General features: G+C 35.5%; 1 protein-coding gene and 1 pseudogene across 1 annotated transcript; one reads left to right on the top strand and one right to left on the bottom strand.

Annotated features, from left to right (window-relative positions):
• The first annotated feature begins 374 nt into the window (after positions 1 to 374).
• CUNH5orf51 (chromosome unknown C5orf51 homolog) lies at positions 375 to 17,616 on the top strand. The gene is made up of 6 exons (XM_016135497.2): positions 375 to 522; positions 3,549 to 3,655; positions 5,522 to 5,665; positions 6,835 to 6,966; positions 7,872 to 7,986; positions 12,895 to 17,616. The coding sequence occupies exons 1-6, from the start codon at positions 423 to 425 to the stop codon at positions 13,176 to 13,178; spliced, it is 882 nt and encodes a 293-aa protein (XP_015990983.2). The 5' UTR covers positions 375 to 422; the 3' UTR covers positions 13,179 to 17,616.
• LOC118607234 lies at positions 15,091 to 15,209 on the bottom strand (annotated as a pseudogene).
• Positions 17,617 to 18,545: the final 929 nt, after the last annotated feature.

Here is an 18,545-nt window from a genome sequence, read left to right as displayed (position 1 = left end):
CAAGACCAAAACTAACAGTCCTTCTTCCAAAATTTCCTGTTGGCTCTACTGACCACAGCTGCAGCACAGGATACAGAAGCAAAAGTCAAGGACTGCAAACGGCCGCGCCACCAGCCAGCCGCTGCCAATCCCTGCCTCTAACATCCGATCACCGTGGGGCATGGACGGCTCCGATTGGGGGAGAGGCGTGCCCTGACGTAACACCAGCCCCTAAAGTCTCAGGATTACGGGAAAGAAGGAAATCCGGGAATAATATAATCCGAAACGACCTTTGAAAGCCTGGGTCTGCCTTCCTCCGGAGCAGGGGTCCCCCTCCCACCAAACCAAGCGAGCTCCGCCCCCTCGCCCCGCCCGCGCCGTGGGATCAGGTGACCGCGGCCGGCTGCGGTCACGTGGTTGGGGCGCGCCCGCCTGTTGTGGCCATGGCGGCCGCAGACTCCAGTGTGGTGAGGCGAGTGGAGGAACTCGGGGACCTAGCTCAGGCCCACATACAGCAACTTAGCGAAGCCGCCGGCGAAGATGGTGAGGCAGCGGAGCAGAGGGAGGCGGGCGGGCGGACAGTGGTTCAGAGCTGGCGCTTTACAGCCGTAGGCGTTAGAGGCTGCGGCCTGTGGTTCGTGTGTATCCCACGCCGGAGCTGCTGAAGGTGCCGCGCTTCTGACCGCTGCTGCGCGGTCTGTTGTCCATCTCGAAGAATTCACATTGCCTGAAGCCAAGGCATTTGCGTCGAAACTGCATTTTTCATAACCATGAGAACCGTTCTCAGTCAAATCAGTGCTGCTTGCTTTTAACTGTCTCGGTGGCGATTGGGGAAAAGGGCAAAATCCGGATAACGTACACATGAAAGTTTAAATGGTTAAAGCTGAATAATAGCATACAAGTAATGGTTGTTTTGTGTACAGTAAAGATAGGCGAGTATAACAGTTTCACTTTTTTATGACTGCGTTGTAAATTTCTTATGTTTTGGATTCTGAACTCAACTGTAAACAGTATTCTACAGAAGAGCTTTACATTGGTATAATTTAGACGATTCTTTGACGTGCTCAGTCATCACAAGGGCTCTGTCAGAATTAGAACACTTCTTTGGAAATGTCTAAGCGGTTTCCTTAGGAAACACTGGCTTAGAATTACCTCGACTTCTGACTTAAAAGTTTAATTCTATTTCATTACTTCCCAGTTACCTATAGATTTTACATTATTTCTTTTCGAGTTTTCAGCCTTTACTACAGATCCGTTTCAAAATTCTCGTGGACTGTCATTGGACCCACAGGAAAATAGAAGTGGGACAGTTACTCAAGTGACTGGTTGCTAGATTTATGGAATAGGGTCTATGATGAAATGGCTCTAGTACTAGTGAATTATTTGCCGAATTATCTTTTCTTAGGAGTACATTCTTCAAAACCCACAGAATACCCAGAAGATGATTTCTTTTTTGGTTTGTGGTAAGTGAATCCCAGGATTCACATGAATAGGTTGTTCATGAACAGTAGAAGCTATCACCTGGAAGTGTATCAAAGTTACTTCTAAATAAGCTATTCATAGATCTCCACCCCACTGCTGCTGCATTAGAACCAGTCTAAAGAGATCAAAGAATGTTTTTTATTCACTTACCACTGAACCCTAAAGTCATTCTCATTTTCCCATGGAAGAGTTATTTATTTCAGACTGAATTGAAGGCTAGAAATAAAAGTCATGTGGTATATAGTCACATGGTATATATTCGTGTTTGGAGGCTTTATAGTTCTAAAAATTTACTAAAAATAATATTGGTCCATAGTATGAGTTATTAATTAGTATTACCGGCATGATTTTCTTATTTTATAAAATTTAATTAGGACATGGTGCATGTATTTGAATTGAACTTGGCATTCTTAACATTTAAATAACACTTAAAATCGTCCAGTAATGTAACAACTGTATGTATTAAGTTTTAGAAATTGATAGTTGTTCTCTTCTTCAGATTAGGTCAGAAACAGCCAGACATTCCATCTAAGAATGTTCTCTTTATTTCTGGTCAAATTTTGTTCATTATTTCTCATCGTACAAGTATAATATGTTTACTATTTGGCAGTAGGCATATATTGCCATATAGTAAGTCTTTCTGGACCTTTTCCAGTGATTATGTAAGAATCACTTTTGTCTTGCCAGTTGTTACTTCGAATGGTTGTAGAAAAAAGATTACACCTCATAAAAAAATTTTTAAATGCAAGCTATTATCCCCTCACCCTCAGTAATTAAGTCATGAGTTCATGTGAGATACTTCTTCAGCAATGGTTAAGTGAATTCAGTGCATATCTTTACATTTAAAATAATCCTGCAAATTAAAAAAAGTGTCAGTGCAGTCTCTGAAGAAGCACATAGTGTCATGTTCCACACAATTTCAGTTCACAATATTTTTTTCTAGGTAGTATAGGTGATACTTCTGGACTGAGGAGAAATGGGAGAACAGTGCTAAAAAAATATTAATTCAGGTGAACGATGGGCCTTACAGCAATCAGAATCTGTTCTAGATAGAATTTAGGCCTCACTTAGGAAAACTTAAGGTCATCATCAGTTGATTGCCAACAGACTTAATTTAAGCTGATGGTGCTTTTTCTCCAACACTGAACAGCTTATCTATCGGTGTGTAAGTGCTGAGACTGGATCACATCGGCCCGAACCAAGTGCTACATTTCCTATCCGTTGGCCAGCGAGGAGGAAAGGGTATATATTTTAGGAGGGAAGTACAGAGGGGCAAACTCAGGGACTTTAGTGTCTTGATGGTGGGCATATCTAAATTCGATTACATAAAGTGGTACAGAAGGGTGGATTGCACCTTGATGGACACTTTGTAGTTAGGAAAGAAAAATTAATAAGAACAGGTAAAACCGTGGAAGCAAAGGGAATGCAATGTTGAAGAAAGGGAAGAAATTAGAAAATAGTAAGGGGAGAGAGGACATATCAAAAATATTTAGTTCTAGTTCTTCCAGGTTTCGAAGGGATAAGGTAATTTGTTCTAGATCTAGGTTTTTAAAAAAATATGCAAATGCATTATGTAATTTTAATTGGTATATAATTGCTATTTACATACATAAATACATAAACAACTATAACGGTATAATTACTGAGTACTGATGATTTAAGACATTTGATTTAATCAGTTATGTTCTTTTGGAAAATACATTTATGAAATGTAAGTTTTCAGGAAGCCCTCTCTGTAGATTTATGTATATTATTTGTACTAGTCCACTAGAAGTTTTAAATTTATTTAAACATTTTGAGTATATCAACATCATAAAAGAAGCAATATGAAAATATAGACTGCACTTAAGAAATGCCAACAGTGAACCTAGAAAATTTTCGGTCTAGCTTTCTGGAGTAAATTTTCATGATAAATTAGCTTAATAAGGATTAGACATTATGATACCCTTTGTTTTATATAAGATATTACCATCATGCTGCCTCTCCAATACTGTAACATAATTTTATTTAATCATATACATACCATTCTTTTTGTTTAAGTAACACTCAAACTGTGAAATAATGGTCAATGGTTTTATCTCTTACAGATCACTTTTTAATTCGGGCCTCTGCAGCTCTAGAAAAATTGAAACTCTTGTGTGGAGAAGACAAAGAATGTTCAAGTCCATCAAATCTACTAGAACTTTACACACAGGTACTGAAACAGATGTGGTTTCTGACATGTTACAGGGACAGATTGCTTATTTAGGTGCTTAATTCCAAATATAAGTATGATGGAATCAGTTCATTCTCTATTTAAAGTGTTTAATTTTTTTCAAAAAACTGTCTGTATAAAAGCATATAGACTTGAAATTTTTAGACAATATGCAAAGAAGTAAGATTTATTAGATGTGCTAGTAAGAAAAGTCAGGAAAAAACCTTGCAGATAACAAAATTGCTTCCCTTTACAAAAATTAAGGAAACAGGAATGTGTGAAACTTCAAGGTTTTAAAGGTTATTCAAAGGGACTAGAGGACTCTGTAAGAGCCTCAGTTATTTTTTTTCCCCTGACCTTCACTTTTCCTTAGGATGCTTAACATGATTCCTCCTGCTGTTGTCATGCAAGTCTGTAAGATTGTTCTTTCACTGTTTTTCTTTTACTTTACTTTCAAATTCAGGCCTTTGTATAGACAAGACTTGTTTTCTTAGTGTTCTCAAACACTGTTGAGGCAAGTTGAAATAAAACATAATCTCATTATAGTAACTAACATCTGTATAGTACTTTATAGTTGATAAGAGTGCTTCATATGCCCTTACTTGATCACTAAGGGATAATAAAGATGACGTGGTTATAGAAAGTAGAATAAACTTGGTTAAGCTTCCAAAGTGCGTGTTTACAGCACTTAGATGCCTGGCACTGTGCTTTCTGCTAGGTACATAAAGGCGGTTTCTACCTTCAAACATCATGGTCAGACGAGCCTATAACAACTCACAAACCCCAAAGAGCTGTTGTAATTTGGCATAGCTTTACCTGGCTTTCTTTTCAGAAGGCTCCCTGCTTATCTCATTTCTTTCACATGAGATAGTTCTAAACATTTTAATTTCTTTCCAAGAAAAGGCAAAAGACCTAGAGATGTAGATTTACATTCCCCCCGACCGCCTTGGGACCCTACTTGTAGTTCTGAATCAACAGGCCTTTTGCTGTAGGACACTCTTTCTGCCTTAAGCCTTCCACACAAGAACACTTATCACTTAAGTATTGTTGTATGCTAGGTCATGTTCTAAAGTGCTTTACATGTGTTAATTTATTTTATCCTCAAAGCAAGGAACTTTGAAAGTCATTTAGTCTAATTTCTCAAAAACATAGAATTGACTTGTCCTTTGATTAGCCAGGTAATTAGTAGTAGAACTGATACTAGAACACAGTATTGTTGGTCTTATTCAAATAGATTAAAATAAAGATTGGATAGTTTTAAGGTGCTTGAACGGAGTGTCTTATATTTAAGAATGTTGGGAACTTAGTGTTTGAATTGCATAATGTTGGTGGTATGTTGCCTTTATTGGGCGGCAGGATACATATTCAACAAATGCTGACTCTGCATTAGGGAAAACAGATAAATCCTTTGAAGATTCAATTTATAAAACTAATGAAAGTGACCTTTGATACAGCAGCCATTTAGAAAATGTTCAGAGTATATATATAGACAACAAAGAATATAATATTTTTCATAATTAATATATATGATTAGCTTACCTTAATTAAAACATAAATATCTCTATTTTATTTTTTGAGAGGAGGAAGATTATCATTAATTTAGTATTAGTTTTAAATGTCAATTCTAAAAATTTTATTTTCATGAATAAATATAAAACATTCTAATAAAGTAGCTCTGAAGATTTCCATAAAGTCCATCTCAGATTATATTTACAGCTAGACATTTTGCCTACTTTTCAAATTTAAATTCTGTGCTAGAAGATTTAAATGTCTTAATAAACCAGCTATACATGTAAAGTTAAACTGTAAGGCTTATTTGTTCAAATTTAAACCATTTAAAGATAATTGTTTTTTTCTTGTAATCAGGCTATTTTGGATATGACATATTTTGAGGAGAATAAGCTAGTAGATGAAGATTTTCCTGAAGACTCTTCACAGAAAGTAAAAGAGCTGATCAATTTTCTTTCGGAACCAGAAATTTTAGTTAAAGAAAATAATATGCATCCAAAAGTAAGTTTTACACTCATAAATTATGGTGGAATGCTGCTATTTCTTGCTATTTGTACTGTTCTTTAGGGTTCGTATATTTGTTTTCTTAAATATGTTTTTGTCTCTGTTTTAAATTAAAATTGAAGGAGGAACATATGAGAGTTTAACGTTTCAGACCAATGTCACAACTAAAGTATTATATTTTACTAAATACGCTTCAGAATATTTGCATGATAGACTTATCTTGTAGTTACAGTGCCTCATAATTTTCTAAACACAGATACTTGTTTCTGTTCCCTTTTCTTTTGCAGATGCTGTATTTCCTTAAAGGTTCCCAGTAATCTAATTACCACATATCTCATTCTTTTTACAGTCCTCATCCTCCTGGACATTTGCTGCCTTTCTTCCCATTGAGCAACCTATCTCTCCAAGGCATTGCATGCTCCTCCCCTTCATCTTTGAGAAGTCTTATTCTTACTCTTTCCCTAGTATTTCCCCTTTCTCACATGCTGGAAACATAGGCACTCCAAGGAAAGCTTAATCCTCTAATGGTCTCTATTCTGTCCGCTTTACAACCTGTTCATATGCTTTTCAGTGCCATTTCTATTTAGATGATTCCAAGATTTGTGTCTCTAACCATGGCTATTCTTTCAAGCAAATAATTTCTCATTTTTAACTGCCAGCTGCCTATCTCTTCCTAGATATCTTTTGTGCTCTAAGTGTTTATGATGCTAACTGTGGAAACAAATAATCCCAAATTTTAAATGACACAGCACAGTTAAAGTTGGATTTATTAAAATTGTTTTTTTTTGTATATCTTTTTATTTATTCTAGCAATAATAGAAAAAGGTAAGATCTTATTTTAAATAACATGTATTTCTGAAAAGTTATCTTTTTAATGGAATACTTAAATTTCAGATCTATTAGAATTCACTACTAAAATATTTAAACAATATTTTCTAAAAAAATTTGTAAATTGGAGCAGTTATTTTAATTTTCATTCAGCAATAGATTTCAGTATTTCTATTTAATTCAAAGTAAGGCATTCCCGTATAAATAGCTAAATTAAGGGCAAAATTTGTGAAATGAGAGTGTTTTTAATTGCTCAGCATTTTGAAGTTTAACTTTGACTTTTACAAATATTGAGTTTCTCTTCTTAGCTACTTAGCTGTATCTTTGTTGTATTTCAGCACTGCGATTTGCTTGGGGATGAACTCCTGGAATGTCTCTCTTGGCGTCGAGGAGCTCTACTTTATATGTATTGCCATTCTCTGACCAAAAGGAGAGAGTGGCTCATGAGAAAATCTAGTTTGCTTAAAGAGGTAAAAAGTCATTCTTCATATGTTTTTGATTGTTGGCACATAAAGGTTTCAAAAAGCAGTCTTTAGTATAGTATTGAAAGAGTGGATCAAAGGGTCCAGGTTTGCATTCCAGGTCTTTTACTTACTAGCTGTGTAATCTTAAACAAATTGGAATTGTGAAGATTAAAATAAGATAACATGTGAAAGCCCTTTGTAAACTGGGAAGTTCTACATGCTTTTTTTAAGTTTAGGATTTTTATTTTTTTTAATATCAGATAATCTGTATTAATTTTTAAGCATTTTTTTTTTTGTCCTGAAGAAAACAAACTTGATTGTGAACCTCTCTGTCAGCAGATCACTTCTAAAGAACCCACATGACCCTGTTCCTAGAAAATTGTGGCTTTCTGATTGAGTTTGACTCTTCTGACCAAGTCAATAAATCTAAAGACCCTGTCTCAGTATTATTCACTAAAAACTCTTAACGTAGATTGATTGTACATGTGGTTTATGTGGGCCAGGAAATGAGAGGTCACACTTTTAGATGTAAAAGTTTGATCATATTGCTTCTAAATTACAGTAAGTATATTACATATTTTTAATATGTTGTTGAACTCATCTTTATTACCTTTATCCTTTTCTTCATCTGGTAACATTTTGACAAGTATATTACTGAATTGTGTTCTTAGTTAATTTTTTTTCTGTCACGCCTTTAGTAATTGGAGCATTTGGATGGTTACAATCTATAATATATATTATAAAAGTTTTGGGGTGGTGGGTTCTTAAACCACTGAAATGTAATAGCCATTAGATACGTCTATATACTAGCTTGTTTTCTCTTGAGTAAACAATGGGAAAAAATTAATATTGAAAGTTTCTATAGCTGTGCATATAATACTTTCAATTCTTCGGCTTTAACTTTCATTTAGTACCTTGTTGATGGAATCAGTTACTTGCTACAGATGCTAAATTATCGGTGTCCTATCCAAGTAAATGAAGGGGTTTCTTTCCAGGACCTAGACACAGCTAAATTACTGAGTGAAGGTAATGTGATCTCTTTTTGAAGTTTTCATTTTTAAAGTTTTTTTCAATTTTAAGTTTATTATATTTCACTCTGACTTAAGTACATTTCAAGTTACATTGTAGACAAAAATAATAAAATAGCTTTAAAAAATTCAAAGATCTTCTCATTGGTAACATAGCAAAATACTGCTAACCTCTCTTTTTTGTAATTTTGGGAGTTATGTATCATGTGACCTTTATTTTGCATCCCCACATAGCCCAAATCAGGTACTAGGTTCCACTGCTTGTAACAGAAACTGGAAGTAACTTTTAAGCAAGATAGAACTTTACCGCTCTTTCACATAGAAAAGATCCAGAGCTGGTATGTTGGCTCCCTGGCATCATCAGTTTTCTATCTATTTCCTTCATCATCTCTAGAGCCAGAGTCCTTCAGCTTCAGATGGAGGTACTTTATATAGAATATCATGTGAACAGTACTTTCTAGAGTTGTGCAACGTGCATCCCTGTGACAATATTGCTTCCATTCTCAGTATCCCAGGACGCTTCTGGAACGCCTTACATCTCACCTATGTTTCAATCTGTAGGAATGGCAAAAAATGTTTCTTTCACCCAAGTTTGCTCCTTTGGCAACCTTCTCATAAGTTTCTTATAATACATACAGTATTTCCACCTACATTTCACTGGCCAGAATTTAATCACGTGGATTCATGTAGCTACAAGGGAATCTGGAATATATATTCTTTTACCTGATACATTGCCATCTCAAATAAAATTAAGTCTCTTTACTAAGAAAAAAAGGAAGAATGGGTATTGGGTAGCAACTATTAGCTTCTGCCACAAACGTCTATGCATTTGAAAATGTTAAGAACTGGATATAGAGCATCATCTGGGTTTTAGATTGAGGTGCAGGAGGGAAGAACCACTTATTTTTACCATCTCTTTTTATAAATGGAGCACCTGAGGTCCGGGTAAGCCAGATAACCTGTTCAGGGTCACATAGCTGGCAAGTGATGCACATGATCATGTGCATAATCTTTCTTTGATACGTCACCTAAAATTTTGATGGGGAAAAATCAAATACAGGGAAAAGAAAACTTCTTAGGGAAAATTCTATATTTTAATTTCATTAAGTATGTTTAATCTTCCTCTTTGTTAGCTTCTGTAGGCTTTTCCTTTCCGTTCAAAAACATCGCGTAGGAAAAAACAATAATTTAAGTATTGTTAACATATAACTGACTAAAGGGGTCCAAAAATTGTTACTTTCAGTTCATTCAGGCAAATAACTTGTCCTAAAATAGCTTATTGTGAATACAAAGTGCTCCTTCAGTAGGCATGACATTTTGACCATGGAGTGTTTTGATTTATTTATGGGAAGTGTTTATTCCAGATAATTAGTGAACTGATTAGCTGCACTGAAAATGCCTTTCTAAAATCTCTTTACTCACCCAGATGGAATGATTTAAAAACCAGGGGTGGACACTAAAGCCTATTTAGAGCTAAAGAAAGTTGCATAAGTCACCAATTTTATTTATCCCATTTCTAGTCATAAGGTAAGATACTCTCATGGCCTGAAACTTTCTTCAAAATGCAAGTGATATTGGTGTCTTGTCTTAGATCATAGTTTGATTGCACTAGTCACTAGCTTCTATTGCATCTACAACAGGGGAATCAAAAGGGACAGATAAGGTTACTTTTCTTCAGGGGGAAAAATAAAAGCAATATTGACTCCATAGTAGTTTTGTCACAGTGCTTAGTCCTCTTTTGCTGTTGGCTTTTTGCTGTCATTTAAAGCAGTTTGCTGCTCTGTAATTCATTTATCTCAAAATGATTAGAAGGCAGGAAGCCTACTTTTAATAGGTTAAATTACTCCTAAGACCTTGTCGAAGGCATCTAATTATTTTTTCATTTTTTTGGTAGCCAATATAAAACACAATTCTGAAGAATCTTCAATACTCATTAGGGAGAAAAGTTCTATAATGAGATATCAAAATATTTTCAGATCTTAATGATAATTTAGATAAAACTCAAAGTAGTGTGTACTTAGTAAGATTTTTTTGTTTCTTTTTCCATGGAAAGAAAATCATATTGTCTTTTGAACATTACCTGTATGCGATTTTCGACTTTAAAAATTACTAAGTAATATATTCAGTAAACCTCTACCTCATTTCCGAGCCTCACTCCTCTGTGGACCTTTATAAAAACAGCCTTTTCAAAATTACCCTGGAGTTAAATAGGTTAAATGAAAATACTGGTGAGCTTTGCATACCCTTGGTTTATGCCTTTTTTATACCAGCTGAGAACCACCCCTTTCCACCTGCCCTTTGGCCCACCGGTTAACCCAGAAACTGAACTTCAGAACCCTTAAAAGGAGCAGCTCTGAACAGGCATCATTGATTGCCTGGGTGGCTTATTAAACATATGGCTTCTTCTGTGCCACCTGCAGGTTCTGATTCAATATACGGGGCTCAGGAATCTTTTTTAAATAAGCTCACATAATTATGCAATCAGATTTAAACTTCACTGCTCCTAGGGGATGCCAGTATGGTGGCCACCTTTTTCCTGCGAAAGTCCTCTTTCTGCCCTCACTCTCATTTCTTGGGTTTTTCTCCCTCTCCCTCCCTGCATCTCCCACTAATTGGGTTTGTTTGCCAAGGACATGCACAGTGCAAAGTAAAGTATTTTATTGAAAACCATGTTGAGCGTTAACAGAAAGAAGAAAATAGCAAGGAAATTTTGTAGCAGCACAAAGACTGTAGCTACAGAGCAGTGATTCTTTGGGGAATAGGAAGGGAGAAATTGCCTGATTTTACATTGTTCTTCCTTTTAGTGCACTAGTTTAGCATAGTTGATGGACCAGCAGCAGGAGTAATATCACTGTAGGCCTTAGGACTTTGTTAAAAATGCAGATTCAGGGGGCGACTCCATAGTGTAGTGGTTAGCATGTCTGCTTTACATGCAGAAGTTCGTGGGTTTGCACCCCAGGGGGAGCCACAGACCATAACCTGGGTGCATCAAGCCTCAGGTGCATGCTGTGAGTGTGTGGGGGGAGATGCCCTGCCTTCAGAGATCCTGTTCTTAAGGGGAAACGGCAACATCCTTAGGTCAGGGGTAGAAATTAAAAAGGGGGAAAAATATGCAGATTCATATACCCAACCCCATAACTGGGGCCCAGCAATCAGCATTTTAACATGTCTTCTGGGTAATTTTAATGCAGGCTAACGTTTGAGAACCACTGTGTATCATATAGCCATTCATTCTTTCCCTGGTAATATCTTTCTATAGGCCATCTGTGTACCTTATTCAGCAGTCACTCCTTAATATAAAGAATGAGGCAAACTTGGAGTTGGGCATAAATTGGATCCCAGATCTCCCTTAGGCAAATGCGCTCACCCTTCCCAAGTGGCTCTACTTTGTGGGACATACTTCAGCTCCTCCTCCCAAGGCTGTAGCCTGCTTAAAAGTTCCAACTTCCCTCCATTTCTGCCTCTTTCTCCTTTCTCCCTTCCACCAATCTTCTTAGAACTAACCAGACAGAACTAACCAGTAGGATCATGTAAAAAGGATATACATTCAGTGAAATGCTGAATATAATATAAAATACAATTCTAAATAATATCTGAGGTTTATGATCTTTTAACTGTAAGGAAATAAAGTAAAAAATGATGTATAATATGTATTGTACTTATTAAGTGAATGTTGTTTTCTCCATAGAAAGCATAATTAATATAGTGTAGCTGATCATATTTTCATGAGTTCTGCCCTTAAACAACTATTTCTTTTATTGTTATAAAAGGTTCTGCCCTAAAATGATTATTTCTTTAATTGTGTTAACAGTTTAATGAGTCAGCTCTACTGCTGAATCTGTTCCTTGTTGCTATTTATAAGCTGAATTTGAGGTGAAGTGAAGGGAATAGCTATAGGAACAAAGTCTGAGAGCATGGAAAGCTTGCTATAGATTCGAGATGATAGAATCTGTAACATTTTTGAAAGTTGAATTTTTCTTCCATTTTCATGTCCCTGGTACCAACATAGTCATTTTCGATGAGCCATATTAGGTGAGCTTTTTAGATTATGATGCTCATTTATTTGAGGTAAACTTTCCCAATCACACAAGTACCTGTACATTAGAATAAATCATTTATTTGTATTTTAATAGCTTTAAGAAGTTAACTAGTGATATAATTTATAACAACATACTCAGATCTTTTTGATTCTAGGTCTGCTTGTCTTTCTACCAAATTAATATACTTTGCGTGCCACAGAGGTTTAATAATATAATTGCCCTATTTTATAATAAGAATGCTTTCAAATGTTGATTAAAATCCCACGTGTTTTTTCTTTTCCTAGGAACATAAAGCATCCTTGATAATTTAGAATTATATGGCCTCTCAGGGTTGTATTTATGCAGGATAATTTTGTAGACTCTTGTAGAAATGTAGGAGGTGTAGGATACTTGACTGGAACTAAAACACTGATCCTAGAGCATATCCTAAATTAAAAGTTGTGTTCATGATGGCCTTCACAGTGACTTCTGAGTGTGAAATCGTGTGCAGAATTTGGGGTCTGTGTTCTAAGAGAGTTTCCATTGATTAGATTCGATTCTCAAGAGGTATTAAAGAGAATCCCTAAAAGGTTAAGAACATACTGACCTAAGTGATCTTTTAAAAAAATTCTCTTACAATACTCTCTTTTATTTATTTGATGGTGGTGCAGGTGCAGGGGAGGGTGATGTTGATGAGCCTCTTTATAGATAAAATAGAAGTGCCAATTAAATGATTGTATTAGTGAAATTTGGCTTTTCTAAGTATAACTGTTAAATGAGAAGGAAAATTGATTAATGACATAAAAGAAATTTATTAGAGTTTTAATAACTAAGGTTACTTTTTAAAGTTTTAAATTCTAATCTCTCAACCTAAATGACTTTCCCAGGAATATTTAGCGACATTCATTTGCTGGCTATGATGTACAGTGGAGAAATGTGTTACTGGGGATTGAAGCATTGTACAGATCAACAGCCAGGAAATCATGAAGTGGATACTGGTGTTTCTGGAGCAAGCTACACTACACACAAAGAACCCTTGGATTTCCGAGAAGTAGGAGAAAAAATTTTGAAAAAGTATGTATCTGTGTGCGAAGGACCTCTAAAAGAACAAGAATGGAATACAACAAATGCAAAACAAATTTTAAACTTCTTTCAGCATTGCTGTAACTAGTAAGTTTAGTCCTTTTTAAACAGAAAAACAAAAATGACCCATGAAATGGAAAAGCTTCAGAAAAGAAGACATTTTGGCACTGAATTTAAGAATATCACACTACATGAAGATGTCCAGCTTGGTTACTCGTTTTTAAATGCAATTACGATCTTTCATTATATACTCTTAAGCCTATGAAGGAACAATTCTTTGATTTCTAAAATGGCATGTAATTCTAACTCATCCATTATTGATACTAAGGAGGAACCCAATTTTGCTTTCCAAAGAATTTTTTTCTATTTAGATTTTTTTTTTTTTCATTGTGGTAAAATATACATAGTATAAAGGTGACCATTTTAACTATCTTTAGATTATTGTTTAATCTCTCTTGAACTTTGTTGTGCTTCAGAGGTTAAAATCAAGTCACCTCATTGCTTTGGATATATGCTATGGAATTAAAAATTGGCAAAATAATATTCAGTTCTTATTCTAGAAAAAGAAATAATGAAAGATTTCATAAAATAATTATTTTATCATGTACTACTAATGGCATTAAACATTTTTATTAAGCATTTTATAAACATTTAAAAATGATTTTCCTCTCTTTAAAAGAATATGCATGGTTTATCAAATGAGAAATAAAGGTAAAACCAAGTTAGGTTAGTCCACCATTAGTCCACTGTTAGCTCGTATGTCTTTAAGACATATCTTTTCATGTGTACTGAAATTTTAATATTCTTTTTTGTCTTTAATAGCAGGAATGAATGATAAATTTCAGAGAGTCTAACTTACTATCTTGCTTACAGTCTGTCTACCTCAACTATTGTCATCTTGAGATGATCTGTCTGATGCCTTGCTGATATCTTTGACTTCCGCACCAGTAACTTCATCACATTCCTGGAACTTATTCCCATGGCCACACCTCGAATATCACCATCCTGAGTTTCTCTTTCTGAAATCTTAAATTTCAGTAACTGATGATAATTCTCATCTTCCTAGTTTTTTTACCTCCTCATTTTTATTGATTTTTCTCTCTTTATTCTGTTCTCTTTCACTTCTTCACAGTATTCTCCTCTTGAGTACTGCCCTTTCTCCTAAACTATCAGCCCCTTTAAGATGTTCTCCCTTTCTTATGTAGCCTCAGTCTTATGGAGCACTGACTAAAGTGCTCTCTACAGTCCCTTCAAATCTGTCTTGTCCTTCAGCCTAATCATTCTGCAAGCCCTCAGCACTGAATTAATTCTGTTGTCCAACTTTTCTGGATGCCAAGTTCTATGTGAAGTACATGCAGCCCTTTAAAGTGGAATTGCTGAATGTATCTTGCCTTTAACTTCAGAGGAGCCCTCAGTATACACCTTTTGTTTGTTACTAGTGTGGCCCCTCTCCCTTTTCCACTATGTCTAATCCAAACCTCTAACTTTCGTCATGATTTTCTTCAGGTGCTCTGTCCACTTCCCTAACATATGGCTCTTTGTCTTACAGGAAATTGAGACTATGAGAAGGTTAATTTCTGTTTACTAGCTTTACTCAACTCATTTTTGAAGACCAGTCTGCACTTTTTCTCTCTGCCATCTTGCTTATTACCCCTGGGGCTTCTCTGTTTCTGCCTGGCCTTTAGGTATTGATCTTCCCTAGAGTTTCCTCCTTTTTCCCTTCCCTCTCCTTTTTCCTTCCTTCCTGTTTTACTTATTCTAAGTACTCTTCTTATGTGATATCATTCATAGCCATGGCTACTTCTACCATCTATAATGTTAGCCTGACTCCCAAACCTGTAAGTTGAATCCTACCTTCCTTCCTCTCAACCTTATTTTTAACTGTCTATTAAATACCTTCATTTAGACATCCCATAGTAATTTTAAATTCAGTATGTTCAAACCACTGATCTTTCATATAAAAATCTTTCCCATTCATGTTTTTACTCTTTTTTTTTTAATGCCTACAGCACCTGGACTTCCTAGGTGGTCTCCCATCCAAGTACTAACCAGGCCTGACCCTGCTTAGCTTCTGAGATTAGACAGGATTGGATGTGTTCAGGGTAGCATGGCTGTAGACTTTTCTCTTTTTTTGATCTTCCACAGAGCAGGGCAATGCAGAATGCTGTAACCTAGTTTCTGCCTACCATCCGAGCCTCATCTCTGCAATTCATCCTGTGTAACCATGTTCTAATCCAGTGTTCCTGAAACCTTTAAAGTTGAGGCTCCTTTTTGATAAGCGTAAGCATTCTGATACAGCCTCTTGGGACAAGTAGGATTTCAACCTATCTCTCCTCCCATCTCCTTGCTTATCCTCATAGCTAAGATTATTTTTATTTAACTTTTTAACAAATTTTACTATGAAAATACTTTATGCTAAGTATAAGGACTTAAATCATTTTTAATATGGTTTTTAGAATCACAGGCTGCCCACCTCCCCTTTTGGAGATTCACAATCAAGTGCTTCCAGTTCTTTTCCAATGTGTTGTGGGTTTTTCCCCCTCAGTATCCTTGCAGACTACATTACTTCTTTGTGGAATGCTCTGCCCTTCTATGTGGCCAAGTGAATACCTACCTACTTACCCTTTAGAGTTCAGCCCTGGTGATATTGTGTCTGTGAGGCTTTTTTCCCAACCCTTTGCTTCTACTCCCTTAATCTTGCCCTCCCATGTTATCACATTGCTTTATAGTTCTTTTCCTTATGAGTTGGTGAACCATATTTTAAAAATTTATACATAATTCTTAATGAATCGTTGGTCATTAGTAATTTTTTTTAATTAATAAGAGACACGATTCTCAGTGCTGAACTCTGCGCAGAAGAGTGGCTGCTACTGGATTCCAAACTGCCATGCCGTCTACACCAGTGGCTGATGAGGCCACCTCAGAGTCAAGTATTATTCAGATTTAGAACCTGAGAAAATAAGGAACTTCCTCTTCCCTGGCTGGGAACTTTTATTTTGCCTTTTGACTTTTGTGAACCACTTGGGTCTCTCAGTGGTTGGTACAGTTATGGGGATATTACTGGGTGCTGTTTGTACAACTTTTCCATTCCCCACCCAATTGGAGAATAATTTGTAGGCCATAACAGCTATAATATGCTTTTTACTCTAGTGTATTACTAAACAACACATTTTTGTATGTGTTCAAGCCTACTAAGTAAATTGTTTCATTTAGAATGAAATAACTTAAAGATACCAAATACTCCACGTAAGGAAAGTACTTCTAATTTACTCATCAACAACTATTATGTGCCTACTACATGCCAAGTTTTGTCCTAGGCACCGAGGATATATAGCTTTGTAAAACACCCTCTTTCAGTATTTGTATTTAATTGAGGAAGTTAACACACTTTAAGAAATAAATATATAGCATGTTAAGTAATGGGTGCTATGAAGAATAAAGCAGTATAAGGGGCTTGTGTGACTCTGGAAAGGAGTGCTACTTTATTTAAGGTGGTTGGGAAGGCATCTCCAAGCACCTATCTACTTTTGCATTTGTGTCTTCAAATCTACTCTTTTGGTTAAGAACCTTGCACATTCAGTACATTTATAAACTTCCTCTTTTTTTAATAGAAGTTCTAATACTGAATTAAGGAGTGAGTCACTATGTAAGACCTTGTCATTTTTATGACATTTATATTATAGGGTTTCTTTACAGTATGGGCTTTACTAATGGGTGAGTAAAGTAATGGGCTTTACTAAAGGTCTTGGTGTGTTTATTAATACTTGGAGTTTCTCTCCCTTTTGAATTCTCTGGTATTTACTAAAACTTAAACTCTGTTAAAGTATTTTTCATAGTCCTTAAATTTGTATAGTTATTTCCCAGAATGAATTTTCAGATGTCAGGTAGGCTTTGGGATTTAGTTAACGGCCTTTCCTTTTTGTGCATTTATAGGATTTATGTCTTCTTTGCTGTATTTATGGGATTTCTGGCTTCTGTGATTTTTTTTGTTGCTGAGTAAGGTGCAAATCATGACTAAAGACTATCCCTTCTTCCTTTGCAGACAGTTGATTGAAGTGGGAATCATGGCTAAAATCCCACAATAAAATGACCTTCCTACCTTTACAATCCCACTGTGAATTCTCTGATGTTCATTAAAGTGGGAGCTGTGTTTAAAGGCATTCTCAGATTCATTTTAATGCTATTTTTTAAAACCCACATGTTAGTTTTAGACTCCCTTTTACTTTTCTCTCTCTACTTTTCAGGGTTCCTTTTCTGGCTCCTATAAGGATACCCTGTCTGCCACAGAATCCAGGATTCTGTAGTTCTCTAGTATCACTTTCTTGTATTATGTTTTTAACAATATGAGATGTTATGAAAGTATTACATTAAAACAAATTTAATGTATCCACAATTAAAGTATGTGTTATGTATTCATGTTGGTGTTCTTTACTCTTTTTTGTTTTCCTACTTACAGTGAAAAGTTTCAAGTTAAAATGTTTTGGAGCATTTAAATTCTTAAAAAATAAAACCATGTTCCCATATTAGTATCTTGTTGTTTGTTATATCTGGGTGTTGTCTCAAATGAAAACTTTTATCATCTCAGTTTATTATTGATGTCTAAATATTATTTCTTATGGTCCTTATAACTTTCAGACAGGGTAGCATGGTGGTTAAGAATATGAACTCTGGAGCCAGAGACCTGAGGCTAAATCCAGCCCTGTCATTTCCTAGCTGTGAGACTACCTAAATTACTTAACCTTTCTATGCTTTAATGTCTTATTTAACACAGGAATAATAATAGTGCTTACCCTAAAAGGTTATCGAAGATTAAATGTTAATGTTCAAAGGACTCAGTTCAATGTCTAGCATATGGTAAGAGATCAAAGAGTTATTAACTATTATTTTCCTAATGTCTAGTTCTCTGTGTCATACCTTATTCATCATGCTGAAAAATATATTCACCCACCAGCCAGAATAATTGAATGATAAACTCTTGTTCTGTCCAGTGAGCAGTTCTTACTTCCCTGTTCTCAGTTCAAGTGGTGTTGGCCATTCCAAATGGGAAGCAGGTTTCAGAGAAGAAAGCGTGGCTAGATAGGCATCTCAAATGTTTGTTATAAGTATAGCCAGAAGAAAACCTATAATTTTCAGAAAAATTTCAGGCCCGGCCTCCAATGTATATATTACCCACTGTATACCAACTTAAACATTTACCAATAAGCTCGATTAACTTTGCTTCTGGTACCTTTTGATCTCCTAACTCACAAGTCATATATATTTATTGAAATATTAGTCATCTATTATATATACCCTATTTAAAAACATTTCTCTACACCATGATAAATTTACATGATTGAGTAGTATGTAGCCATAAAAAGCAAAGAGGAATATTTCTGTATAATACTATGGAGTGGTCTTAGTGAAAAACGCAGATATTTAATATTGTTTGAGGGAATATAAATATATAATCTTG

The sequence above is a fragment of the Rousettus aegyptiacus genome, unplaced genomic scaffold (genome assembly GCF_014176215.1).
Source record: "Rousettus aegyptiacus isolate mRouAeg1 unplaced genomic scaffold, mRouAeg1.p scaffold_m13_p_8, whole genome shotgun sequence".
NCBI lineage: Eukaryota > Metazoa > Chordata > Mammalia > Chiroptera > Pteropodidae > Rousettus > Rousettus aegyptiacus.
This window is presented reverse-complemented; position numbering and strand designations above follow the sequence as displayed.

Excerpts from the sequence above, each read along its gene's own strand:
- CUNH5orf51 (XM_016135497.2), top strand. The coding sequence starts at position 423 with ATGGCGGCCGCAGACTCCAGTGTGGTGAGGCGAGTGGAGGAACTCGGG. Across the intron at positions 523-3,548 it reads CGAAGCCGCCGGCGAAGATG|ATCACTTTTTAATTCGGGCC; the intron begins GTGAGGCAGCGG and ends TATCTCTTACAG. Across the intron at positions 7,987-12,894 it reads AGCTAAATTACTGAGTGAAG|GAATATTTAGCGACATTCAT; the intron begins GTAATGTGATCT and ends TGACTTTCCCAG.